At 36.4% G+C, this 25,484-nt stretch overlaps 1 protein-coding gene across 1 annotated transcript in view; it reads left to right on the top strand.

The window, feature by feature from the left end:
- PLAA (phospholipase A2 activating protein) overlaps positions 1–24,215 on the top strand; it is a 41,189-nt gene extending 16,974 nt beyond the window's left edge. Inside the window, exons 5-14 of the mRNA XM_014853383.3 lie at positions 1,614–1,781; positions 2,249–2,384; positions 4,524–4,693; positions 8,083–8,240; positions 8,920–9,139; positions 11,832–11,903; positions 14,768–14,836; positions 17,477–17,578; positions 20,110–20,274; positions 21,638–24,215. Coding sequence (XP_014708869.3) covers positions 1,614–1,781; positions 2,249–2,384; positions 4,524–4,693; positions 8,083–8,240; positions 8,920–9,139; positions 11,832–11,903; positions 14,768–14,836; positions 17,477–17,578; positions 20,110–20,274; positions 21,638–22,203 — 1,826 coding nt within the window. The 3' untranslated portion in view covers positions 22,204–24,215. The remainder of the gene's footprint in view (positions 1–1,613; positions 1,782–2,248; positions 2,385–4,523; positions 4,694–8,082; positions 8,241–8,919; positions 9,140–11,831; positions 11,904–14,767; positions 14,837–17,476; positions 17,579–20,109; positions 20,275–21,637) is intronic.
- Positions 24,216–25,484: the final 1,269 nt, after the last annotated feature.

The following is a 25,484-nucleotide window of genomic DNA, read 5'->3' as shown; positions in this document are numbered from 1 at the left end:
AATAGCTACCTGATCAGCTATAATGTTTGTAACTGCTTCTCTGTATTATATGTATGTAATTTTTGTTATGCAGTTGCATTTTTGATTGTCATTTGAACAAATTCAACCTGAAACTTGCAAGCATGAGAAAGCCTCACTGGTGGTGGGTCAATAATGTTACCTTCGTTTATGAAAGAAAACATAAGTGCTTTTATTAATATTGAAGTAAATTGTTGAATAATGACAAATTTTAGGCTTCGTTTGTGGGGTGGTTTTAGGTGGGCAGTCTTTTTAAACTTCAGCTATTAAATAACTCCTATGCTGAGGCATCTGCTGTCTAATATTAGTATTGCTGATTTACTCTTGTGGCAATTACATTTTTGGTGTGAATTTTCGTTTTTTCTTTGCTTTTATTTACTCCTTAAAAATTGATCACCACTCTGGATAATAGTGCATGAAGTCCTTTTGTGCAGATAAAACTATCTGTAGTTGTAAAATGGACAATGAGTTATAACTAAGAATCCCTCTGTTTGTTTCCATACATAATATATGCATCAAGTTGTTTATTAATCTGTCATAGCTAATCTAAATGAGCAAGTCTTGAGCATGGGGAGAGTTTCGACTTCTGATCTACCTTATTAGATCACAAGCTTCAGAGAATGTTTTGTCCTTAAAAAGAATTGTAATGATGTCTTCTACAGTGCTTCAATTAATATTGAAAGAAATTGAATTTTATGAAGTTTTTAAAAACATTGAATATCTTTTAATAAGTGGAATATATATACTACATATCCATTTACATAATTAAGAACATATTGCAAGAAGTTTATTCTGTAAATTCTTGCCTTTTCAAAAAAATCAGTAATCATTAATGTTTATTTTAATACCTGCATTTATATAAATTGTGAAATGTTTCCATTGTTAAAGCATCAATGTTTGGCTTTATATTTGTGTTTTTGTTGAATCAAAGGGGTAGGAGAAGTTATCATTTAATTGAATCCAGAGATAGGGTTATGAGACAAGAAACTTGAATTCTTGCTTTAGCTTTGCCGCTAATTGTGTGGTTTTAGATAAATTAATCTCTCTCAACCTATTCTTTCATATTAAAGTTTACTTTTCTCTGATGAAGGTTTTATTTCAAACTCTTAAATAGTTGGAACCTTTTTGTAATCTTAATTTTTCTTAATTTTCTCTAGTGCTTTATAAATATTCATCTCAGTATTGTATGTTGAGAAATTTAGGGCATATTTACTCTTTGTTATATATTTCTGTTATAGTTGAATAGCATGTGTGATATGAATTACTCTTGTTATTGAGGAAGAAAAGTTGAATTGTCAGATAAAAATGGAAAATTGTGGAGATTAAAATCCTGTTTCTAGAGAGTTTTAAGAACTAATTTGGAGAAGATACAACAAATATAAAATAACTTCCCAAGACTGATGATAAAAAATAATTGCCAAACCTAAAATACAAATTTTGGTCAACAGGCTTTTCTACAGAAAAAAATTAATTTCTTAAAGTTGAAAATCAGTTTCTACTACTCACTAACATGTTTTATAGTATTTGTGAAATACATAGAACCATCAACCAAATGATCCATTTTATTGGTTTATATTTTTCTTTTTTTAATACAGGTCATGAAGACTGTGTAAGAGGTTTGGCAATTTTGAGTGAAACAGAATTTCTTTCCTGTGCAAATGATGCTAGTATTAGAAGGTGGCAAATCACTGGCGAGTGTCTTGAAGTATATTACGGGCATACAAATTATATTTATAGCATATCTGTCTTTCCAAATTGTAAAGGTAAGATTATACCATATATTTATAATTTTGTATGGAGCATTGTTCCTTCCCATTCTTGAGGTGGAGGGGGGAGGGCTGATGACTTACGTCAATTTATTAACTATAACTCAAATAATTTAGTAACTTTATTTCATAAGTATCTTTTTCCTAAAGAATAAAATTGTGTGATCCTCTTTATATTAGTTCAGGTTTGATGGTTGTGTTGTAAAAGTTCTCGGATAGCTGAGGAAAGACTTTGTATAATTTATTGGCGTAAAGTATAGTAGAGTACGTAAGATGTGAAATGTATAAAAACATGATTTATGAAGTTGTATGTGGTATGTGACAAGTACAGAAAATTTAAAGCTATAATTTAAAAATACCCTAGGGTTAAAAAAAATCAGTATGCCTATCTAGAAAGATGGTATGTATAAATGTACTTAATTTTATTTGTTCAAACTAATTTTTCCTATATTCATGAATTTTAGATTTTGTGACAACAGCAGAAGACAGATCTCTGAGAATCTGGAAACGTGGGGAATGTGCTCAAACAATCCGACTTCCAGCTCAGTCTATATGGTGCTGCTGTGTGCTAGACAATGGTGACATTGTAGTTGGTGCGAGGTATTTATATTCTAGTCAATGAATAAATAATGCTCATTTACAGATAGGCCTTTGGTAGACATTAGAGTGCACAGAGGTAAGCCATGAATATTTCAGATGAATTGGGGAGACCATATGCTTATTACTGTTACTGGACAAAACAGTGGTAGGGTAACAGCTTTTACACTATTACGACATGATGTATTATACTAGTATTGTACCGCAAGCTGTGTAGTCACAACATTGAATGCAAAAGAAGTTAGAGAAGGTAGAGATTAGTGTGGGAAAACTTTCTGGAGAAGAAGAAATTTGAATTGGATTTTGAAAGATAATCAGTAAGAAGGGAAATGAGAATTTCTATCAAAAGAAACAGTGTAAGTAAAGATGTGGCATGGAATGAAAGTGACATGTGTAGGAGGTGAAGGAAAATGGTGGAGACTAATGCTGGGGAATAGTGGTCATTAGGCAAGGGGCTTAATTATGGAGACCCTAGAATGCCAGGCATTTTTTAGATTCAGTACTTGGTATTAAAGGGTGTAGCTCTTGAGCAAGAAGTAATATGGTTAAAGCAGAGCTTGTGAATTATTAAATATGTATGTTGGATTTAACTAGTGGTGACAGTGGACAGGAAAGCAATTTAGAAAGCAGTTGCAATAGTGGAATGTAAAGTTATGAAATACTAGCCCCAAAATGCTGATGGATGAGAGACTGAGAAATGAAATAATGCAGAGGAAATGATCAGAAAGGGATGAAAGAAAACAATGAAGCTTCAGACTTGGTGATTGGAAGTCTGCATTAATAAAAATGGGAAGTGGTAGAATTGGTTTAATGCAGAAGGTGAAGACTTGGGTTTTAGGCTTCCTGACGTCTGAGGGTTGATGAGCCACACTTGTGCCAGTGGACCATAGTGGACTGGAGCCAGCTGTAACAACTGAGACTGAAGATAAAGATTAGCACAGAACTGCCAAACTCAGGCGATAGAACACCTTTCTCTGAGGGAAGAAACAGAGGAGGTGGAACAGAAAACTAAGGACCGAATCTTGTGATGTACCGTGGGTAGAGAAAGGGAAGCCCGTAGGCTAAACAGAAAAAGGAATCCAGATGTTGACGTTCAGAGATGGAGAATGAGATTTGCGAGGGAGATTATGGTCACTGTCAAGTACGTGAGGGTTAAAGAATGGAAAGTTAGACAAGCTTTTAGATTTGGTTGAAGGATGTTTTTAGTGATTTTTTTGATGTCACATTTGGGTAGAAAATTATAGAAAGTTAAATAAGAGGAGACAGATAAAGAGTTGTTTGAGGAAATGGGTGAAAGAAAGCATTATACACTCCTCTGGTGTTGAAGGCAAGAAAAAGAGGGTCCAGTAAAGTGGAGATGTTTTACGTTTCAGCTGGGCCGGGGGTTGATTGGTTGGTTTAGTTTTTTTCCCCCAAGTATATTTAAAGTTGAAGAAAATAAATTGAAAGGTGAAATTGATGTTGGTGGAAGGCTGAGTAAGAAACAAACTTTTCTGTAGAACTGGGTGGGATTAGTAAGTTGAAAGCAGCTAACTTGCCTTCCCTACCCCAGAAGTTAGGAGAGAAATCGTGGAGATGAACTCATTCTGCTGAGGACAGAGGTTGAGGACTGCCATCTCGTGCAAAGGCGAGGCCGTTTTTCTCTTGATTGGGGTTACGTTGGTAGTTGATAGCATAGTGAAGACAGACTCCGTGTTTCCCTAGTGAACACATATTCAACATTCTGCTGTTTTCTAAGACTTCTGTTGGGTATTCAAGCTCTTTATAAAGTAAACCAGCCCACTACCCTTCTTCATACCTTCTTAATTACCATACGTAATATTGACTTTAAAAGTGTACACTGTATCTCTAGATTTTTATGAGGTTAAATATTTCACTTGGAGTTGGAAATTGTGTTTAATATTTATTTCTCTGTCCTTTGTCATTAACTTTTCCTTTAAATAGTCTTTTTCCACTCTGTACGTTGCTTTAGAAAGTAAAGGGTGGCATGTGCTGAAGTCAGCGTAGTGCTGCACCCAGTAATAAATACATGGTAGTGTTTCTCCTATTCACAGATACAGATGATTTTTGTTTTGCATCATTCAGGTATGATAATGTTAATACACTGACAATGACGTAAAATCAGTTTGTTTTCCCTTGTAGTGATGGCATTATTAGAGTGTTTACAGAATCAGAAGATCGGACAGCAAGTGCTGAGGAAATCAAGGCTTTTGAGAAAGAACTCTCTCAGGCAACCATTGACTCCAAAACTGGTGATTTAGGGGACATCAATGCCGAGCAGCTTCCTGGGAGGGAGCATCTGAATGAACCTGGTAAATATTTTAGTGTGTCTAGTAGTAAAAGATGCTACCATATTTGACTTTTGGAATAACTAGGGTAATAAGAAAAAAACGCTTGTTTTGCTAGTCATTCAGTGCTATTCTCATTGCCAGATACTGATTTTTGAGAATTTTTACCATTACGTATAACCACTATGAGAAACCATGTTCTCCCCTCTCACACACAGTTTTGAAGACTTTGACCTAAGCTCCCCATAAATAGAAATCTTGTTTTTGATTTTTTAAGTAAATTTCCCAGTGTTAGCTCATATATAGGTACTCAAAAGTCACTCATTTAATACTTTTTGGTTGATTGGATTCCCTGAGAGAGATTATGCAGACTCAAAATAAAAGTGAGTTTAAAGAAAGCAATGTCTTCTTAGTGAGTTGGGGATCATTTGAATTTGAAATCAGAGGACAGCAGCTGTCTCATGTGAGTCTGGGGTTGGATATGTCCCTGATCCATTGTATCAGCATTTCTCAGAACTTGGTCTGTGGACCCCTGAGAATTCTGTGATCCTTTCAGGGTGTCCATAAGGTCAAAACTAACTTTACAATACTAAGATGTTACTTGACTTTACACTGTGTTAACATTTGCACTTACGTACAAAAGCACCAATGGGTAAAACTGCTGGCTCCTGAATATACAAATCAAGGCAGTGGCCCCACATACTCTGGTGGTCCTTGTGTTCTTCATTGGCATACAGTCATAGTAAAAAAAAAAAAATGCCATCTGCCCTTAAGAATGTCCTTGTTGAAGCATTAAGGTTAATTTTATTACCTCTTGACCCTTTTATTACATGTCTTTTTTAATATTCTGGATGACAATGTAAAGTACCCATAAAGTGTACCAAAGTACCATGGTGTCTCAGGGATCGGTGTTGTGCAGTCATTTGAGTTGCCAGCTGAACTGTTCCCTTTTTTCATGGAATGCCACTTTTATTTCAAAGAACCACTAACTATGGTCATTTAGGCTTGTATTTGGCTTACATGTTTTGAAAATGAACAAAGTGAACATGTCACTTTAAGGAAAACATCTGACGGCATTTGTTGCCAAAGGTAAAATTCAAACTTCCAAGTGAAAATTGAAATTTTGGGAAATTTTTATCTGCCACCAGGAGCTTGACAGTTTCCCAGTACTTAGAAGACTGTTCTAATGATATCAGTGGTAATATTAACAAATGGGATTTTTTGATGTTGAATAATAAAATGTATAAACGTGGAAGATCTGGATATCTCAGTGAACCAATATTTTCCAAATGATAAGTTCGTGGATAAAAGAGTCATTCAAAGTGTAAGATAGACCAATAGATTTTAGTGTAATAGAGCATGAAAAATTCATTGGTATGGTTTCAGATTCTATCTTGTAAACTTCAAGGACCTACTGCTTGTTGATTTTCCACATTTTTCTGAAAAGGCTATTAAACTAGTCCTCTCTTTTTCAACTGTACTATCTTTGTGAGGCTGGATTTTCTTCATATGCTTCCACCAAAACTACAGATTGAATGCAGAGGCAGATATGATAGTCCAGCTGTCTTCTAGTAAGAGAGACAGTAAAGAGATTTACAAAAATCTAAACCAATGACAGTCTTGTCACTAAATTTCTAAAAATACATTTTATTTTTCATTAAACTATTATTCAATATGTAATAGATCTATTGTTTTTCATGAAGTAAATACATTTTTTACTCTTCTCATTTTAAATATCAAATCCCATAAATCAATTGATATAACCCACATAAGAAAAAGCTCTTTGTTCTTCTGAATAACTTTGTGACTATAAAGAGATCTTGAAACTAAAAGTTTGAGAACTGCTGCATTATATCCTGTTTTTAACATTCTTACAGTTTTTTACAAAAATGTAGTCTTTTCATCACTATATATATATATACATTCAGTAAATACTTACCAAGTACCTAATGTGTGCCAGGCATTATTCTAAGCTCTAGGGAAAGCAACAGATAGCCAAAGGGACGTGTAAGTATGTAAGATGATGCTAAGTCCTATGGGAAAAATAAAGCAGGGTTGGGGCTGTTGTATAATCTTAAATACAACTGTCAGGGAATGTATAATGATAGCACTAGCTCCCATCACAGATAACCCCAAAATCTCAGTGACTTCACACAAGAGAAGTTTATTTGTTGCCCATTTAAAGTTCACTTGCCGGCAGGATATTCTGGAGCATGTTTGTAGAGTAATTTTGCTCCTCACGCTCATTCAGGGACCCAGGCTGTTGGAAACCACCATCTTCGACATGTGGCTTCCAAGATCACCTCGAGTATAGACATCCAGCCACCAGACAGGGTAAGAGAGACTAGAGTACAAGGTGATGGACCAGGCCTAGAACTGGCCTGTATCACACTCACCCAGATTCCACTGACCATTACTCAGTGTGTGACAGCTAGGGACTGGCAGATGCAAGGGGGCTGAGTAGTCTCACTAGACAGCTACGGTGCTACCCTGTGGAAGAGGAGCATGAGTCTCTGGAGGACCGCTAGCTGTCTCTGCCACTGAAGGCCTTGCTGAGAGTGTAACGTTCAAGTAAGGTCCTTAAGGAGGCAAGGGAGCAAATCTTGCCAGCGTCTGTGTGAGAGAGTCATAGGCAGAATAAACAGCCAGTGCGGACTCTGTGGCTGACGGACGGTGATGAGATGAGGGAGGAGTAGTGGAAGATGGGGTCAGAGGGGATGGTGGGGGCAGATTCTGTCTGGCCTTGTACGCCGCTCAAGCACTTAGGCTTTAACCGACAGTGTGATGGGAAGTCATTGAAAGGTCTATGGCAGAGGAGTGTCAGGAGCTCCTTAAACTTGTGAAAGAATTTCTGTGGTTGCCAGGTCGAGTATAGACTGGGACTCCCAGGGCAGGAGTAGGAGGCCATTGAATCAGTCTAGCTGAGAAATGATAGGGTACCAGTGGGTAGCTACGGAGATGGTGAGAAGTACTTTTCTAGATATATTTTAAAGATAGAGCTGAGAGAATTTGCTGAAGGTTTCACTGTGGGGTTGAGAGAAAGAGGAATCAGACCCTTCGACACTTTTTGGCCTGATCAGCAAGAAGAGTGGAGAGTGATTTACTGAAATGAAAGTGTTGTCAGAAGATACTGAGTAATAAAACTTGTTTTATTTTCAATGGGCCAGCTACTTTCTAGTAAAATCACATTTTTTTTTAACATTCCTTTAATAAAGTTTCCTTTTAACTATTACCTTTTTGGTCACTTTCCAGTAGAATTACATTTTAAAATCTTTTTTTAAATAAAATTTTCTATTAAACCAAAATACATATTATCTTTTATGTGTAAATTTTAATGTTAAAAATTTTCTATCTAAATGTTTCTGAATTTTTCTCTGCATTCTACCTTTGATTCTTAAAATTTTTGTTTTAAGGTACTAGAGAAGGACAGACTCGTCTAATCAGAGATGGGGAGAAAGTCGAAGCCTATCAGTGGAGTGTCAGTGAAGGAAGGTGGATAAAAATTGGTGATGTTGTTGGCTCATCTGGTGCTACTCAGCAAACATCTGGAAAAGTTTTATATGAAGGGAAAGTATGTGGACTTCTACTTTCTAATTACCATTATCTTCAAGCATTAGACAAATTAAGATTTTCTTTTCCCTTTTCCCCATGCTATAAAATTCTCTTTGGTGTTTTGACCTTTTAAAATATGTTTCTATGGGAAATTCTCTCTTTTTCCTGTCTTGTAATAGATTTTTTTAAAACTCTGTTTTTATGTAGAGAGAACTGCATTTGATAAACAGATTAGTAGTTTCCATACGTAAGCTGCTCCCAACCATTTTGGATTAGGAGCTTCTGTGCCACCTTTAGTCCAATGCTTCATGCCCAACCGTATTTAACTTGACATGACATGAGGACCCTGCAGGGCAGTGCTTATAATGCCAGCATGTTTTGATGAGTGGAGCATGGTAATAGCTAATACTTGTGGCCTTGAGATCAACCAACTGGAAACGCACCTTTGGCCTTAGAATTAATACGTAGTCGTAATCCGTCCCCCACCTTCACTCCCAGTGAAATACTAATCTTGCAGCACACAGAGGTGCTTGCTGTTATGTGCCAAGCAAAAGATTTTAGCATTGCGTTTTGGAGAAAGTTTAAGTACTATAATTATTAAAATAAAGAACACATAACATTTGTGTTATATATGCCACTAATATATATGAACAGATAAGTTAGTAATCATTTATCTCCTTCTTATATTCCAATTAAAGGAATTTGATTATGTTTTCTCAATTGATGTCAATGAAGGTGGACCATCATATAAATTGCCATATAACATCACTGATGATCCCTGGTTAGCTGCATACAACTTCTTGCAGAAGAATGATTTGAATCCCATGTTTTTGGATCAAGTGGCTAAATTTATTATTGATAATACGAAAGGTCAAATGCTGGGGCTTGGGAACACCAGTTTTTCTGATCCATTTACAGGTAAGTTAGGCTTGTGTTAAGTCTTACGAACTTCCATCAGTGTTGATTTTCTTTTTTGTTCATGTGTTTAAATACCCATTATGATTGCTGTTTAAATAAAAGCCAAGATCTACAACAGATTTTTACTTCACATTCATATTTTTAAGCCTCACATATAGTAATTCTGTATTTGTAGAAACAATTGTAAATTGTTCTCTTTCAAAAATACAGCCACACTGTAAACTAAATGAAGAAATTTTAATTCATTTGTTTAAAAGGAAAAGAAACTTGTAAATTCCTTTATATAGTTGCTTCTTTTAAAAATCTATATTTAGGGGCTGGCCTGGTGGTGTAGCAGCTAAGTTTGCACGTTCTGCTTTGGCAGCCCAGGGTTCACTGGTTCCAATCCTGGGTGCAGACATGGCACCACTTGTCAAGCCATGCTGTGGCAGGAGTCCCACGTAGAAAGTAGAGGAATGGGTCTGGCCCCGTGGCTGAGTGGTTAAGTTCGTGCGCTCCACTGCAGGCGGCCCAGTGTTTTGTTGGTTCGAATCCTGGGCGTGGACATGTCACTGCTCATCAAACCACGCTGAGGCAGCGTTCCACATGCCACAACTAGAAGGACCCACAACAAAGAATATATAACAACTATGTACCGGGAGGTTTTGGGGAGAAAAAGGAAAAAAATAAAATCTTTAAAAAAAAAAAAAAGTAAGTAGAGGAAGATGGGCCCGGATGTTAGCTCAGGGCCAGGCTTCCTCAGCAAAAAGAGGAGGATTGGCAGCAGATGTTAGCTCAGGGCCAATCTTCCTCAAAAAAAAAAAAAAAAAAAATATATATATATATATATATATATAATATATTTTTTGGTGAAATTTTAGTAAACCGAAATTTTGTTTTCACATGAGGCTCAATTGGTTAATTGTACATCAAATCTAAGACTGAATTGTGGATAGTTTTAATTTGTATGTGATTTATATTCTACATGTTCATTTTATATGTTTGTAATTAGCTCAGTCAGCTGTTTGTAACATAGTGTACAGTGTCTGAAATGTTGTAAATGGGATAAGGTTCTCATGCCAGTTCATGAATTATAATTCTAGTGGTGCTAGTCTGAGTCCTGGCTCCTTGGAAATGGATTATAATCCTAGTAGCATTAGCCTGAGTTCTGGGTCCTGGGAACTGAGGCTGTGGTACAAGAGGAAATAAAATGCTTCCTCTTTTCTTAGGTACAGGGCCAGCTCTAAATACAATTTTGAAATTGGCACTTTATTGTTAATGTTTTCCTGCTGTTATTTCTAACTCCATTTTTCGTGTACGAGTGCTCTTCCTTGTTTTACAAGGATCCTGTATCTTCCTCCTGTCTCAAGTCCTTTATAGTCCTCATTTTGCTTATTCTCTTGTAGATACTTCGTGCTCCCAATTATCTCCTCTTCCTCTAGTTCAAAATTCCATTGCCTCTTCACATAATAAATCTAGTCTCATCTGCATGTTGACTTGTAAACAGAATTATCAGACTGACTCACCACTGAACTATAAACGATGTGACCCTCCCAGTAGTTGCACTTGACAGAAAAAGGAAAAAAATAAGGTGTTTATTACCTGGATATTTCTGTTACTTGAATTTCAGGCTATAGTACAAAAGAATGAACACGTGAGTACAGTACTGTGTAAGCTATTTTGTGAGATGGAGGACAGATATTAAAGCAGCTGGCTCCGTCTGGGAATCTAACAACTGTTTGGCTTTTTTTTTTTTTTTTTGCTCTTCTGATACTCTGACTTTATAAGCATCCTTACATATATCTTTTTGCGGATGCCTCTGATTATTTCCCTGAGGTACTAACAACATATATACACACACACCACACATTGGTAAACGTATATGTGGGAATCCATTTCCTTTGTAGCAGGCATCCCCTTTGTAATTCTCTTCTCTAGTAGGCTGTGAGCTTCAGCAGATACAAGCAATCTTGTTCCCTGTTGGATCCCCAGACTGAATGCGCTGTTTGACACGAGTTAATGAGTCCAGGGGTTCTCTGAAAGATTAACATTTGATGCCTGTGGTTTTGATAGCAACAGCAACAGCAGGAATTTTAGTGAATTTGTATAGGAACAGGAACAGGAGCTGACTGTATGTGTATATTATTTCAGGTCAGAGACCACCTGCAATTTCTGTTTTTATATTTGATATTGAGTTATTTTACTATTTAAGTGCAGGGACTAAGATACAATAAAGTATTAAAGTTAAGAAAAAAAACTTGGAGAACCACTGAAATTTTAGTTTCTTACTAGTTTTTCCAACTATAAGACTTCTGGGGCCAGCCCAGTGGTGTTGTGGTTAAGTCGTGTGCTCTGTTTTGGCGGCCCAGGGTTTGTGGGTTTGAATCCTGGGCATGGACCTAGCACCACTCATCAGGCCACACTGTGGCGGCATCTCACATAAAAAAGAGGAAGATTGGCACAGATATCAGCTCTGCAACAGTCTTCCTCAAGCAAAAAGAGGATGGTTGGCAGCAGATGTTAGGTTAGGGCCAAGCTTCCTCACGCGCACACACAAAATAGACATCTGACTGTAATTCCTGTTATTCTAGCATGTGACAGCCTTCCACTCCTGTTTTTCTCCAAGCTTAGATTCTTCTAATGTAAGCATTGTGCTGTATATGAAACTCCAGACTTTCACACACTTCAGCTTTTCCTTTGTTTGCATGTACAGGTGGTGGTCGGTATGTTCCAGGCTCTTCATCAGGATCTTCTAATATGCTGCCTGCGGCAGATCCTTTTACAGGTGGGATGCAGTTTTGATTAATAAATCTTTCTGCAGTGAATGTGTAACATTTTGCATTATATGGTTTTACATTTTGGGGATATCATCCAATAACTGTGATAATTCCCTTATCTATATTTCCAATTTTGATGGATCTCCTTTTTTTTGACTTCTAATTTTTGCTTTTTCCTGGAGTACTTTTGTAGCTTTCCTCATGACTTTTACATAGCATATTATTAGAACTCATCGTTTTCTCCAGTGGTCCTTCCCTCAAGGAGAGCAGAGTCATTAAGAGCATAGTTTTTAGAGTCAGAGAGACATTGGTTTAAAATCTGACTCTACTACTTACTTGCTATGAGAAGTTGGCAAGTTATTTAACCCATCTGAGCGTATTTTTTTTATCTGTGAAATTGGATAATAGGGGAACCCACCAACCAAGACACAGCATGAGTGCTGTCAGTGGCGAGCTGCCCCCGATCACGAGCAGAGAAGGAGCCATGTGAGTCCGTGATACTGGATGGAGCAGTGCAGTCAAGAAGTCTGCCCAGGCATATTTTGCCTTAGCATGGAAGGAGCCAGTTCACCCAGCTACTCAGCATTAGTCTGCTTAATCTCAGTTATTAATGGCCTTCATGAAGCCCTGGAAGTGTTGGTGTGTCTCTTCAAAGTGACTTTATTTGCCAAAGTATGCGTGCTTCAGTGTCAACACTACTGGAAAAAGATTGTCTGATTTGGACTTTAATGCAGCTGAAGAAGTCTCTTGTTTTCAGAATAGGTTTTGATATATATTAGGATGCTCTTCTTGGATCTTCAGCCAGAGTTCCTGGACAATAAACCAAATTTGGGAAGAGACCTGTAGCGTTTATGGTATCCATTGACATTGCAGACTTAGTACTGTGATTACTTAAAGTGACAACGTATAGTCCTCTCTAAACCATAGATTGGACCAACACACAACCTCAGGTCAGTGTCCTGAAGTTGTGGATTGCTCTCAGTGAGCTTCCTTTCTCTTGTGAATGAATTGGTGGCCTAGCTGCAAATAGCTGCACCCTGTGCATTGCTAACCATTGGACTACAAAAACCAACTAGCAAGCTAAATGTTGTGATGGCACAATGGCTGTTAAGGAAGTCTTTGATGACATAATGCAATTTGGAAAGGTAGTGAGGATCTGAAGAGGAGGTAAGATGACTTGCTCTGTCAGCATATCAGGCACAGTCATGTCCTGAAACTTAGAACAACAGAATTCCTGAATCTTATTGGTGGCTTTTTTTTTGGAACGGAAACACCATACAAGCTTCAAACAATACCAGCAAAATCAAAAAAACTCCTGGGGCCATCATAACTGGAGCATGATTCACTATTGCACAGTGTCGGTAACTCAGAAGATGCAGTGATTATGGAGATATGCAAGATAACATACTAAATGTCCAAGAGAATTATGGAATTATTAGGATAACTGGCCCTCACTATGATAAATAATAGATAGCAACACCCACCACGTTAGGATATTATGAGAATTAAATAGTATAATATAAGTAAAGTGTTCAGCAAAATGCATGGAATATGTTTAAGCCCTCAGTATAGTTGGCTATTATTATTGATGATGATGTTCCCCAACTTTGCCAGCAGCACTAGGGCCAGAAGGTTTCTCCATCTGGCTTACGATTTAAGGTCAATCTCAATTCCTTTTTCTTTTCTTTATCTCTGTGGTTCTCAAACTTCTGATGTCAATTGGAATCTCATGGGATGCCTGTTTAAATTACTTATCTCAAGGTCCTATGCACAGAGAGATCTGATAGACTAGGTTAGTGAGGAGGTTAAAAATACTCATGCCCTGATCCCTCACCCACGGATTCTGATTAAATGGTCTTCAGTGTGATTTGCTGTTAGGTCGTTTTAAAAGCTCCCTGTAGGTTTCTGAAGTGAAGCCAATTTGGAATATGGAGAAACGCTAGGTTATTGTGGGTGGGCCTTGGGAATCTGCATATTGAACAGGTTGCCAGAGAACCACATTTAGAAAAGTGTGGGACTGCACTTTACCTCTTAATGCCTTGGGAAAGTTATTCAGTCTTCCTCTTCTAAAATATCATGAATAATAGTAGGATCTAGTTAATACTTAAATGAGGATGTGCGTATAAGATCCTTAGCTTGCAGGCCAGCATATAGTAAAAACTCAGCAAATCTGCTTACTCTGGGTTCTTCATCATTTTAATTAATCCTATTTATCTCCGAGGTTTTTGTTTTGTTTTTTAGTTTTCTTTGCTTTTTCTGTAGGGGGTATACCAGTTATACCGACTCCTAGATATTGAAGTCAGGGCCTAGAACACATAAGACAAATAGGAAAGAGATAAGGTAAGAGTTAGGGATGCTGCGACAGTAGCCCAGTGTCACATTTAAGATTGTACTTGTGGCTGTCTCACTGAAAACGGAAAGAAAGGAACATGAAATACAAATGCAGAGAGAATCAGCAGGATTTGGAGATGTTCGTAGTCCTGCATCAGCATTTGTCTTATGTGCCAGCTAATCCTCTCTGTTTCAGTAGACTAGTGTTCACATTTCAATATGGAAACCTTTTAATTTCTTTCTCTCCAATCCACTAATGCTTTTGTAGTTCATGAAACTTCTGTAGTTATAGTATATAAGGCATCTCGTGTTTATTTGGTAACTTGAGAATTGCTTTTCTGGCTAACATTTCTTGGGCACTAACTCTGGGCCAGGCACTATTCTAAGCGTTTTCCTGTATTAAGTTTACAGCCCATTTCTTAAGACGTGATTCTGAAGTGTGACTGATAATGAAAATAAGTTATTCTGTGTAAGGAAGGAGCAGTTTGAACTTTATAATCTGCAGTTACCTGTGCTTACTAGAAGTATTGTTGCATTTTAGGTGGTGGTCGTTATGTGCCAGGCTCTGCAGGTACGGGAACTGCCATGACTGGAGTTGATCCATTTACAGGTACACACATTTCATCTCTTTTTCTTTTTTATTAGATTTTTAAAATTCATTAAAACTATTTAATGAAAGGTTAAGAAAATAGGTCTTTTTCTTGCTGGAGAACTTTTTATATAGTAAATCAATATCAAACTTCTTGACTTGGCTTCTAGTGTGTTCTCAGAGGTGTGTCATTACTGCACATTAGAATCATCTAGGGAGCTTAAAAAAAGTACTTTCACCTTGTCCCCAGAGATGCTCACTTGGTCTAATACTGCTCTTGGTTGGGGCCTTGGCAGGGGTAGTTTTATGATCTTCTAATGTGATTCTCATGTGCAGCCAGAATTGAAAACTGCTGTTCTCCTGGAGTAAGACTGGTTTCCTCACTATCCTTACAAACTCTGAGTTTATTCCAATCTCTCGCCTTTCGTTATTACTTAATGTGTTGAGAATATTATTCACTACATTATACATTGTTCTCTTTAAGAAGACTCAGAGAAGAATATGCTTTTATAATTTAGGGCTTCTCCTGAGCAACTTACTATTTTTTTATCCTTAATGTGTAGGCTGGAGTCTGGCATATCTTAATTATTCATCATTGTTGAATATATGCAGGCATGGTTTCCCCTGTATTGGCTGCCAGGAAACGCAGAGCTAAATTTGTGGTTCATCTCTTGCAAGTTTGACAGATCTCTTGGCATATATTATTCCCTATTTATTATTTTATACAAGAGAATATGTATAACATATATTATTGAGCATAGTAAATTAAATACCAAAAAAACCAACACTCTTCGTAAGAACTTGGTATGTGATTTTGTAGACTGTTTTTCATTGCAAAAATAACAGTGGCTGGCAGTATTGAAGTATAACAAAGCAGTTAAGATTAAGGACTCTGGAGTAAAAATGCTTACATTCAGATCTCAGTTCCACTACTTTTTAACTATTTTCCTTTGAGCAAGTCATTCTGTTTCTGTGCCTCTGTTTCTCTCATTTGTAAAGGTGAGGTAATATCTACCTCCTAGAGTTGTTAAGAGCTTTAAATTACAAAATATATGTAAACCACTTTGTACAGAAGAAATGCTTAGTGATTGTTAGCTGTAGCTGTTCATGACAATGGAGTCTAGATTTAACAGTGCTTCGTCCCATTTTTCACAAGTTACAATCTTTAACAGTTTGGTGTGTCTACTGGGCCTTGATGTACCCTCATCCAAGCTATAGTCATCTCTCACCTAGACTGATGAACTAATAGCCTCCAGATTGGTCTCTCAGTGGTCTGTACTGCAGCCAGTGATCTTTTCTGACTCTGTCTATGCCTCTCCCTTGATTAAAACCCTTGAATGGCTTCCCTTGGAATCTTTTCCTTGCATCACATTCCTCTCTGCCGTTTTTCTGCCCAGCCACACTGGCCTGTATCAGCTTCTTAAGCATGCCATGCTATTTTCTACTTCAGGAGTTTTGGACACGCTGCTCCCTTTTGGAATACTTGTGCCTTTGCTTTATATAGACCACAGTTGTTTCTTTTTTCCTTCCTTTTTCTTTTTTATCTAATTTTACCGTGTAGTATTTATTAAACGGACTCAGTGAAACTTTCCTGGACACTTGCATATGCCCCTTTTCAGATCCCCTGCTCCGTCATAAACTCCCATTTCACCTTATTCTTTTCCTTCAGGGAACCTTGCACTGTACTTAAGTGTTTGGACAACATTTGATTTGCGTTCTCCTTACCACAAGTCGACTGTAATGACCAGGAGTGCAGGCAGTGTCTATAGAGCTCATCTTTGATCATGTCAGTAAATAGTTTATGTTTTATAAGCAGTTCAAATTAATTTTGTGCACTTATCTCCCTACTTCCTCTATCTTTATCTGCCTTCCCCCTTTCTATTTCTAATATACTCACAAGATTAAAATGTTTTATTCACATTTTTGCAAAATGCCTTAGTTTTACATTAGAATAAAAATGTATAATAAATTAAGATTTGAAATGTAAGTGAGGTATAAATTAGATTTAAATTGCACTTTAGTCAAAGTAGCTTGTTCACTGTGTGTTGCTGAATTTTCATCTTGGACCAGTTATTAGTTCATCATCGGATGCTGAGTTTCGGTTACTATAATAGGGACTTGAGTAAAAACGGTAAAAGGCTAGGACTCTTGCCTTTCAGGAACTTACACCTTGGGGGGATTTATAAAAACAATGTAGAAAATGGCAATGACTATTAGATCATTTAGAACCAGCAGTAAAAGACATGAGAAGAATGAGATCAGTATGCCTTAGGGAAGATGGGAATGGAAAGTTTCATAATTGTTTTGTATTCTTTGATCTTTTAAAATGTATAATTTAGATTGAATGTTAAAAATATGAGAGAAGTACAAAATTTGAACTGAAAAGGCTTTGTTTTACATGTAAGCTCCCTTTTGAACTGAAAAGGCTTTGTTTTACATGTAAGCTCCCGTTCCAAAAACTAAAATTTTTTATACCAACAAATATAAACAGTATCCTGTGAATGATTTATTTTTCTTTTTTTCTAAGATGACTTGTTATTTTTTTTGCATGCACTGAGTAGTTAAATATCTCAATAACTGTGAAAACAAAGTCACACAATTAGAAAAATCTGATTTTTGACCATTCTGTCAAATTTTCATTGTCTTCTGTTTTGTAAATAGGGAATAGTGCCTACCGGTCAGCTTCGTCTAAAACAGTGAATATTTATTTCCCTAAAAAAGAAGCTGTCACTTTTGACCAAGCAAACCCTACACAAATATTAGGTAAGTGTATTTTAATTAAATAGTTCTCTCAGATATCGACAGACTTTTTTGGGATGCACTCAAGCTGTTTTTCCTCCTAACATGCGCTGGGAACTGGTGCTTAACGTGATAGAGGCTTGTATTGTGGTATTACACAACTGTGTCGACTACAAATACACAATCCAATAGTAGACCCTTAATACTTTGTAAGAAGCCTTATACAAATATAAAGTAAATGCTTTATGATGACTTAATGTGGAAAAAAATTAAGGGGAAAAATGTAAATAGTGTCCCCAAAGCTCTTAATGTTTTCAGGAAAAAAAAATACTGAAAACAAATGAGTAAAGCATTTAAAAATTAAAGATCTTGTCTTTAAAAAATTAGTGGCCCTTTTGACGGGGCTGGCCCCGTGGCCGAGTGGTTAAGTTCGCGCACTCCGCTGCAGGCGGCCCAGTGCTTCGTTAGTTCGAATCCTGGGCGCGGACATGGCACTGCTCATCAGACCACGCTGAGGCAGCGTCCCACATGCCACAACTAGAAGAACCCACAACGAAGAATACACAACTATGTACCGGGGGGCTTTGGGGAGAAAAAGGAAAAAATAAAATCTTAAAAAAAAAAAAAAAAAAAAAATTAGTGGCCCTTAGAAATAATAATAAAAGGCTGTTTAAATTGCCCATTAAAAATGAAATTGCTCTGTTGACTTTGGTTGCCTTTTCTGTTAATTTGTTTTTCTCAAAACAAAATGACAGGGTATTTTTTTGGACTAAGAGTACTACTAGTTCTGTTTGCCACAAAGATTATGGTGAGAATTAATTGAAATAAGATAGCATACATACCTGAATAGAAGACAGGGGGTTTTTTGGTCAGAATTACCCTCATGCTATTGTTATAAAAATAATTCATAATTCTTTTCTCAATTGCTTTATTTTGAACAATAAAGAAGTATATGCACACTTTTAGACAACTTGACATTTTTCAAGTCTTATACAAATCTAGAAGGTCTCTTGCTTTTTGCAATCCTTTTTTTTTTCTTTTCCCGAGGAAGATTAGCCCTGACTTAACATCTGCCAATCCTCCTCTTTTTTCTGAGGAAGACTGGCCCTGAGCTAACATCTGCGCCCATCTTCCTCTACTTTACATGTGGGATGCCTACCACAGCATGGCTTGCCACATGGTGCCATGTCCACACCCTCGATCTGAACCTGCCAACCCCAGGCCACCGAAACGGAACGTGTGTGCTTAACTTCTGCACCGCGGGGCTCGCCCCTGCTTCCTTAAGTATAGTCATGTGCTGCATAACAGTGTTTTGGTCAATGACAGACCACATATATGACAGTGGTCCCATAAGATTAATACCATATAGCCTAGGTGTGCAGTAGGCTGTACCATTTAGGTTTGTGTAAGTGCACTCTATGACGTTTTCATGACAACGAAATTGCCTAATGACACATTTCTCAGAATGTATTCCTGTTGTTAAGCTACACTTGACTATAAACTTTATTTTGAATATTCTTAGTGTTAACAAAATTTTTTCTTTTTGATTGGCACCTGAGCTAACAACTGTTCCCAATCTTTTTTTTCCCTGCATTTTCTCCCCAAACCTCCCCAGTATATAGTTGTATATTTTTTAGTTGTGGGTCCTTCTAGTTGTGGCACGTGGGACACCACCTCAACATGTACTAATGAGTGGTACCATGTCTGCACCCAGAATCTGAACCGGTGAAATCCTGGGCCACTGAAGCAGAGCGCGTGAACTTAACCACTAAGTTTTAATGCCAAAGAATGGTTGAAACACGTCCAAGTTTCCAGTTATGATTCATAAACATTTGTGAATTTGGACAATTTTTCCTCTTTAAACCTTTTGTGATGTGGGAATTTGGGCTTTTTTATTCTTTGAGATAAAGATTTTGGGGAAGCAGTGTTAGATGACTCAGAGTAGCATTAGTGTTGACAGGGATGCTGATATTGAAGATGCATGTGAAGAGTTTAAAAGAAATTGTTTCATGAAATCTGAATATGGTGGGAAAAGGCAATATTTCCATTAAATATGTTTTTAAAATAATGTGATGTCAAATATGCATATGGAACTTAGTCAATAAATTAAATATTATAAATAGACATTTGACCATTTCATTGTTAATGATAAAAATTGACATAAGTTGACTAGAAGTTGTTAGAAATTTTCTCACTGAGAAAATAGGGCATTGGTGGATACTTGGGTATATATGATGTGATAATGCTTTGAAAATCCTTCAGAATGATTTCAAATATGATATACATTAAAACTTATTCCAAGTGGAAAGCTTCAGAAGATCTTAGAAAATAACAAGTAAGATAAAAATCGTCACAGTAACCTTTCTTTTTATACTGTGCTCAACTTAAAAATACTCACAGGCCTTATCCTTATTTTTATGGTCTTGGATAATTGCGGTGAAAGTCTCACATCCCCATGGTGTATGGTAGAGTACTCTTATTGAAAATTTTGGCATTTATGTATTATATCTGGCTAATTACAGTTAGAGAATTTTTGAAATGGTTTTGGGTTCTAGGTAAACTGAAGGAACTTAATGGAACTGCATCTGAAGAAAAGAAGTTGACTGAGGATGACTTGATACTTCTTGAAAAAATACTGTCTTTAATATGTAATAGTTCTTCAGAAAAACCCACAGCCCAGCAACTTCAGATTTTGTGGAAAGCTATTAACTGGCCTGAAGGTATAGAAACACTCTTTAAAATGTGATTAGAAAGCTGGAAATATGTCTTTTCATTTCTATCAATATTACTGGGGTTTCTAGTTAAATAAAAGTTAACCTGGGGAATTGTAATTCGCACTGTGAGAAGCTTCACAGAAAGGATTTATTATACCACTGTGATTCATAGTCTTGTTTTGGTCATATGCCTTATGAGAGTCTAAAGGTGACATAATGATCCCCATACGTGTGCCATTTTGTATACTGTTTGAGAGCATTTGTGGATCCCCTGCAAACTCCAGGAAACTCTTTGTGACCTCTTAACCCTATGCTAAACATTTGTTGTAAGTATTTTTTATTTTTTTAAAAAATTAGTTCACTTAATTCCTTTTGAATTCTAAAAGTGTCCTCTCCCCTAGTATTTTTTCATGGTATTGATTTATTGGAGAAAAAAATCATTTGTCATACAAAATCCCATATTGTAGATTTGGCTGATCACTTACTGTGTTCCTCTATTTCTATAGTTTCTATTAGACATAATTAGATTCTGGTTCAATAGATTTTTTTAGGTGATTATCCTTTATAAATGATGCTGCATACTACTTTTATATCACTGGGCGCATAATTTCTAGTTTGCTCACTTTTAATGATGCTAAGATTGTCTAGTGCATTCATTTAGATGGTGTCGACCCAATTCCTTGAATTTAAAGCTCTCGACTAATCTGTAAGCATCCTATTAGCGTTTGTCAACTGGAATTCTTCTATAAAGAACTTTTCCTCTTCAACTCTTTGATTGAGATATAGGACTTTTAAAACCATCTCATTCATTCCACAAGGATTTATTGAATACTCACTGTGTGTCAGGCTATTTGATAACCCAAGAGAGTTACATTATTTTTAATGCATATATGCTCTAGTAGCAATAAATCCAGTATGTATAAATATTAAAAATTAACTAAGGGGCCAGCCTGGTGGCACAGCGGATAAGTTCTCACATTCTGCTTCGGTGGCCCAGGGTTTGCCAGTTCAGATCCCGGGTGCAGACCTACGCAGCACCACTTGTCAGGCTGTCCTGTGGCAGGCGCCCACATAAAAAGTAGAGGAAGATGGGCACAGATGTTAGCTCAGGGCCCGTCTTCCTCAGCAAAAGAAAGAGGAGGATTGGTGGCAGATGTTAGCTCACGGCTAATCTTCCTCCAAAAAAAAAAAGAAAAAAATTAATGCGAGCTTTAGAAATAGACACATTTTGTAAAGCAGGCATATGATTTTTAACATTTTCTGAAATAGTATTAATTTTGTAACAGGAACATAAAATCCTTAAAAATTGAGTAACAGTCATAGGAATTTTCTGGATTTTCATAAACATTAATGATTTTTTTTTTAATAGATATTGTGTTTCCTGCACTTGACATTCTTCGGCTGTCAATTAAACATCCCAGTGTGAATGAGAACTTCTGCAATGAAAAGGAAGGGGCTCAATTCAGCAGTCATCTTATCAGTCTTCTGAACCCTAAAGGAAAGCCAGCAAACCAGCTGCTTGCTCTCAGGACTTTTTGCAATTGTTTTGTTGGCCAGGCAGGACAGAAGCTCATGATGTCCCAGAGGGAATCACTAATGTCTCATGCAATAGAACTGAAATCAGGGAGCAATAAGAACATTCACATTGCTCTGGCTACATTGACCCTGAACTATTCTGTTTGTTTTCATAAAGACCATAACATTGAAGGGAAAGCTCAGTGCTTGTCAGTAATTAGCACAGTCTTGGAAGTTGTCCAAGACCTGGAAGCCACTTTTAGACTTCTTGTGGCTCTTGGGACACTTATCAGTGATGATTCAAATGCTGTACAATTAGCCAAGTCTTTAGGCGTTGATTCTCAAATAAAAAAGTATGCCTCAGTGTCAGAACCAGCTAAAGTAAGTGAATGCTGTAGACTTATCCTAAATTTGCTGTAACGATGGGGAAGGGAGCTGAGATTTTAAATTGATTAGTGTTTTTTTCTCACATTTTACATGACTGATTACAGATGATAAAAAAGAATGCTGTGGATTAAGTAAAATTTCAGATCTTGTAAAGTGAAGGGGAAGGGGAAACGAAGGAGAAATAAAATTTTTGCACTGATGAACTGTGAGATTTTCCTGTGTAATGTGGGTAGCTTTTCAGGAGTTTAGACAAATTAAGAATAAGCTATAATCAACAGCCCAACAACTACAGTGGCGTAATTTCCGTACCTTAGCCACACAGGAGAAGACAAGGACTTTTATTGTGTGTAATCTGCTTTTACTACTTATGTATCCCAAACGGTTAATTGTTGGTGGTTGTCTTTAATTTCTGCTCTTCTCATTTTCATTGCTGGATTCTTTCAACAGCACTGATACATTTCAAAGTCTTGTTTTAGGATAATTATACAACTTTTAAAAATTAAGTTTGTTATAAATTATTCTAAATATTGAAAAGATATAAAATAATTTAATTCACATCATTTCTATTTATAAATAGAAAGTGTATTTGTTTGATGGCTCATTTTTAGATGAAGTAAAAGCAAATTACAAAGCTATGTTAGGTCGTGTATCAGTTCAGACAGATGAGGTCCCAGGTTAACTCCAGGCTTCTTATCCAGTTTCTTTTGCCCTTTGTTATCTGAGATAACATCATTGTGTTCATTCTAGTTTTGATTTGATTGTTTATTTTTGGTCATTTCCATTATCTGAAAGGGAATTTGGAATGTATTGAATTTTATCAGGCAGTGGTGCAAGCAAGAATATATCGAACTATGTTATTTGCAAGTCCAGAGCCTGTCATATAAAATTAGTATTTTTGAGCCCCTACTGTGGTCCAGGCGCTGTGCTAATGACTTTGGTATTTAATTCCCAAAACCCCTTAAATGGAGGGTGATGTCATCTCTCTTTTCAGAAGTAGAGATAATGGATGGATCACTATAGGAGAAAAAAAGAAAAGTGTATATACCATGCTATAGTTCCTAGGGAAAGGGTGTCAGAAATTGGTCTCTAAACATGCTAGCAACTAATACGAAGAGGGAACCATCCCATTAATTACATAATTTATTGTGTCACAGAGAACTTCAGTTTCTTAAGAGAAGTGTAACTATTTCTATTTTTTAAAGTGGGAAAGCTCTTTTCAAAAAGAGAACTTTGCCTAAAATACTGAACAGCATTCTCAACATTTATGGTATATAGAACCATGAATTTCCTGGCTTAATGCCAAATTGCAGTTCTTCCCCAACAAGGGAGGAAAAGTTTGTGATTGTCTAGGTTAATCCAAGGAAAAACTTTTGGAATGTCAAAAGAGAATGGGTAAAATATAGATAGAGGGGATGTGTATTTTGCTAAGTATTAAATTGCACTTTGCTCGTGTGTACCTAGACTTTAAATATTCTGTTTGCTGGTTTCATTAAGAACTTGTGCTTTTACCTTTTGTTAAATTGGGATTTAGGTGGGTAAATCAAAGTTAAATGGCAAAGTTAAGAGTTTAACCCAGGTCAGCCTGGTTCCATTACAGTACACTGTTTTCTTGTTAATATGTCCAGTGTAGTGTGCAATTTTAAGTACAAAAAGTTTATCTACAATTTTGAAATACTAGGTACCTTTGAATATGGTAGGACATAGACTCTTGGTTAAAAGTATGAGTTTACTCTTCACAGTTTAAGAGGTGGCGAATTGTAAACACTTTGCTTCCTATTAGTGTACAGGTCTTTTTATATCAATTTTTATTGTATCAGTATTTCATGTGTATTGAAGAACAATTATGAAAAGTACAGTTTAGTAAAAGGAAAAAAATAATCTCACTTGGAAGATGTGTTAAATGGTGGTTTAGTGATATTTTAAAGATTTTTTTTTCCTTAAACTTTTTCCCATGATTCCCTTAATATTTTTTCTGAATGAAAAAATACAAATTCGTTGAATAAAACACACACACATCAAATAAAAATTATCTGTAATCCCATTAACCAGAGAGAACCATTCTTAATATCTTGTGGCATATCAGTAGGTGTGTAAACATGTGTTTTATCTTTTTAAAAAAGGGTTGTATAATACACATTGTTCAATAGTCTGATTTTTAAACTTGACATATATAGTATGCACACTTCCACCTTAATAAATATAATATTACATTATAAGGATATATCTCTTTCCTATAATCTGACATTGTTTGCAATTTTCAGCCATCAAGCAATGTTCTGACAAATCTCACAAGAGTCTTACTAGGTCCTTGGGATACATTTTATACATGGAGTTGGTGAGTCAAGTTAATGCACATTTTTTAGATTTGATAGATGTTTCCAACTCACCTCCAGTGGTAAATGTCTTGGAGTTAATGTCCATTTTGCATTTGAAACACTGTTGCCTGCAAAAGAGCTAAGTTATCATTGTCCGTGTTGCACAACTATTATCCTCCCTCTGACATGACATGTTTTAAATGATCGTGTCACTATTGTGATTTTTTTCCCATGACTAGCTGAGTTTATGACTAAATAGCAATGCAATGAAATGTTTTATCCACTTCATAATCTTAAATGATGGAAGAAGCATAGCTAAAAACAGATGCTTCACAAAGGTAATTCTGGTGATAATTCTGGGCTATAGCTTCCTTAGCAGTTCCTGCTGTATATCTTATGGTTATGTTGTGAAGAAATGAAAAAACTTAAGGAGGATCATTTGTGATGGATCATCCTTCCTACAGGTCTTGAAATAATAAGTTAGCCACTTGAGATTAGGAAATGTTATTCAATGTTTTTAAAAATAATTTCTTAAGTATTCTACTTTCTAATGCATTTTTCTATAAAAAATTATACACAGTGTCGTAGTCTGTTTGGGCTACTACAACAAAAATACCATAAATTTGGCGGTTTGAATAACAAACATTTCTTTCTTATGGTTTTGGAGGCTGGAAAATCCAAGATAAAGGTGCCAGAGAGCCCACTTCCTGGTTCTTAGATGCTGTCTCCTTACACGGCAGAAGGGAGGAGGGAGTTCTCTGGGGTCTCCCCATTCATGAAGCTTCCAGCCCCATGACCTAATCATCTCCCAAAGTCCCCACCTCCAAATACCATCATGTTGGGGATTAGGTTTCGACACATGAATTTGGGAGGATACAAACATTCAGCCTATAGCACACAGTATAGTTGTGATTATAAATATAATTTTGAAGACTAACATCATTTTTCTATGTGGTTCCCTTAAGTTTTTTTTTTTTTAAAAAAAGATTGGCACCTGAG

Source organism: Equus asinus, chromosome 23, assembly GCF_041296235.1.
Source record: "Equus asinus isolate D_3611 breed Donkey chromosome 23, EquAss-T2T_v2, whole genome shotgun sequence".
Classification (NCBI taxonomy): Eukaryota; Metazoa; Chordata; class Mammalia; order Perissodactyla; family Equidae; genus Equus; species Equus asinus.
This window is presented reverse-complemented; position numbering and strand designations above follow the sequence as displayed.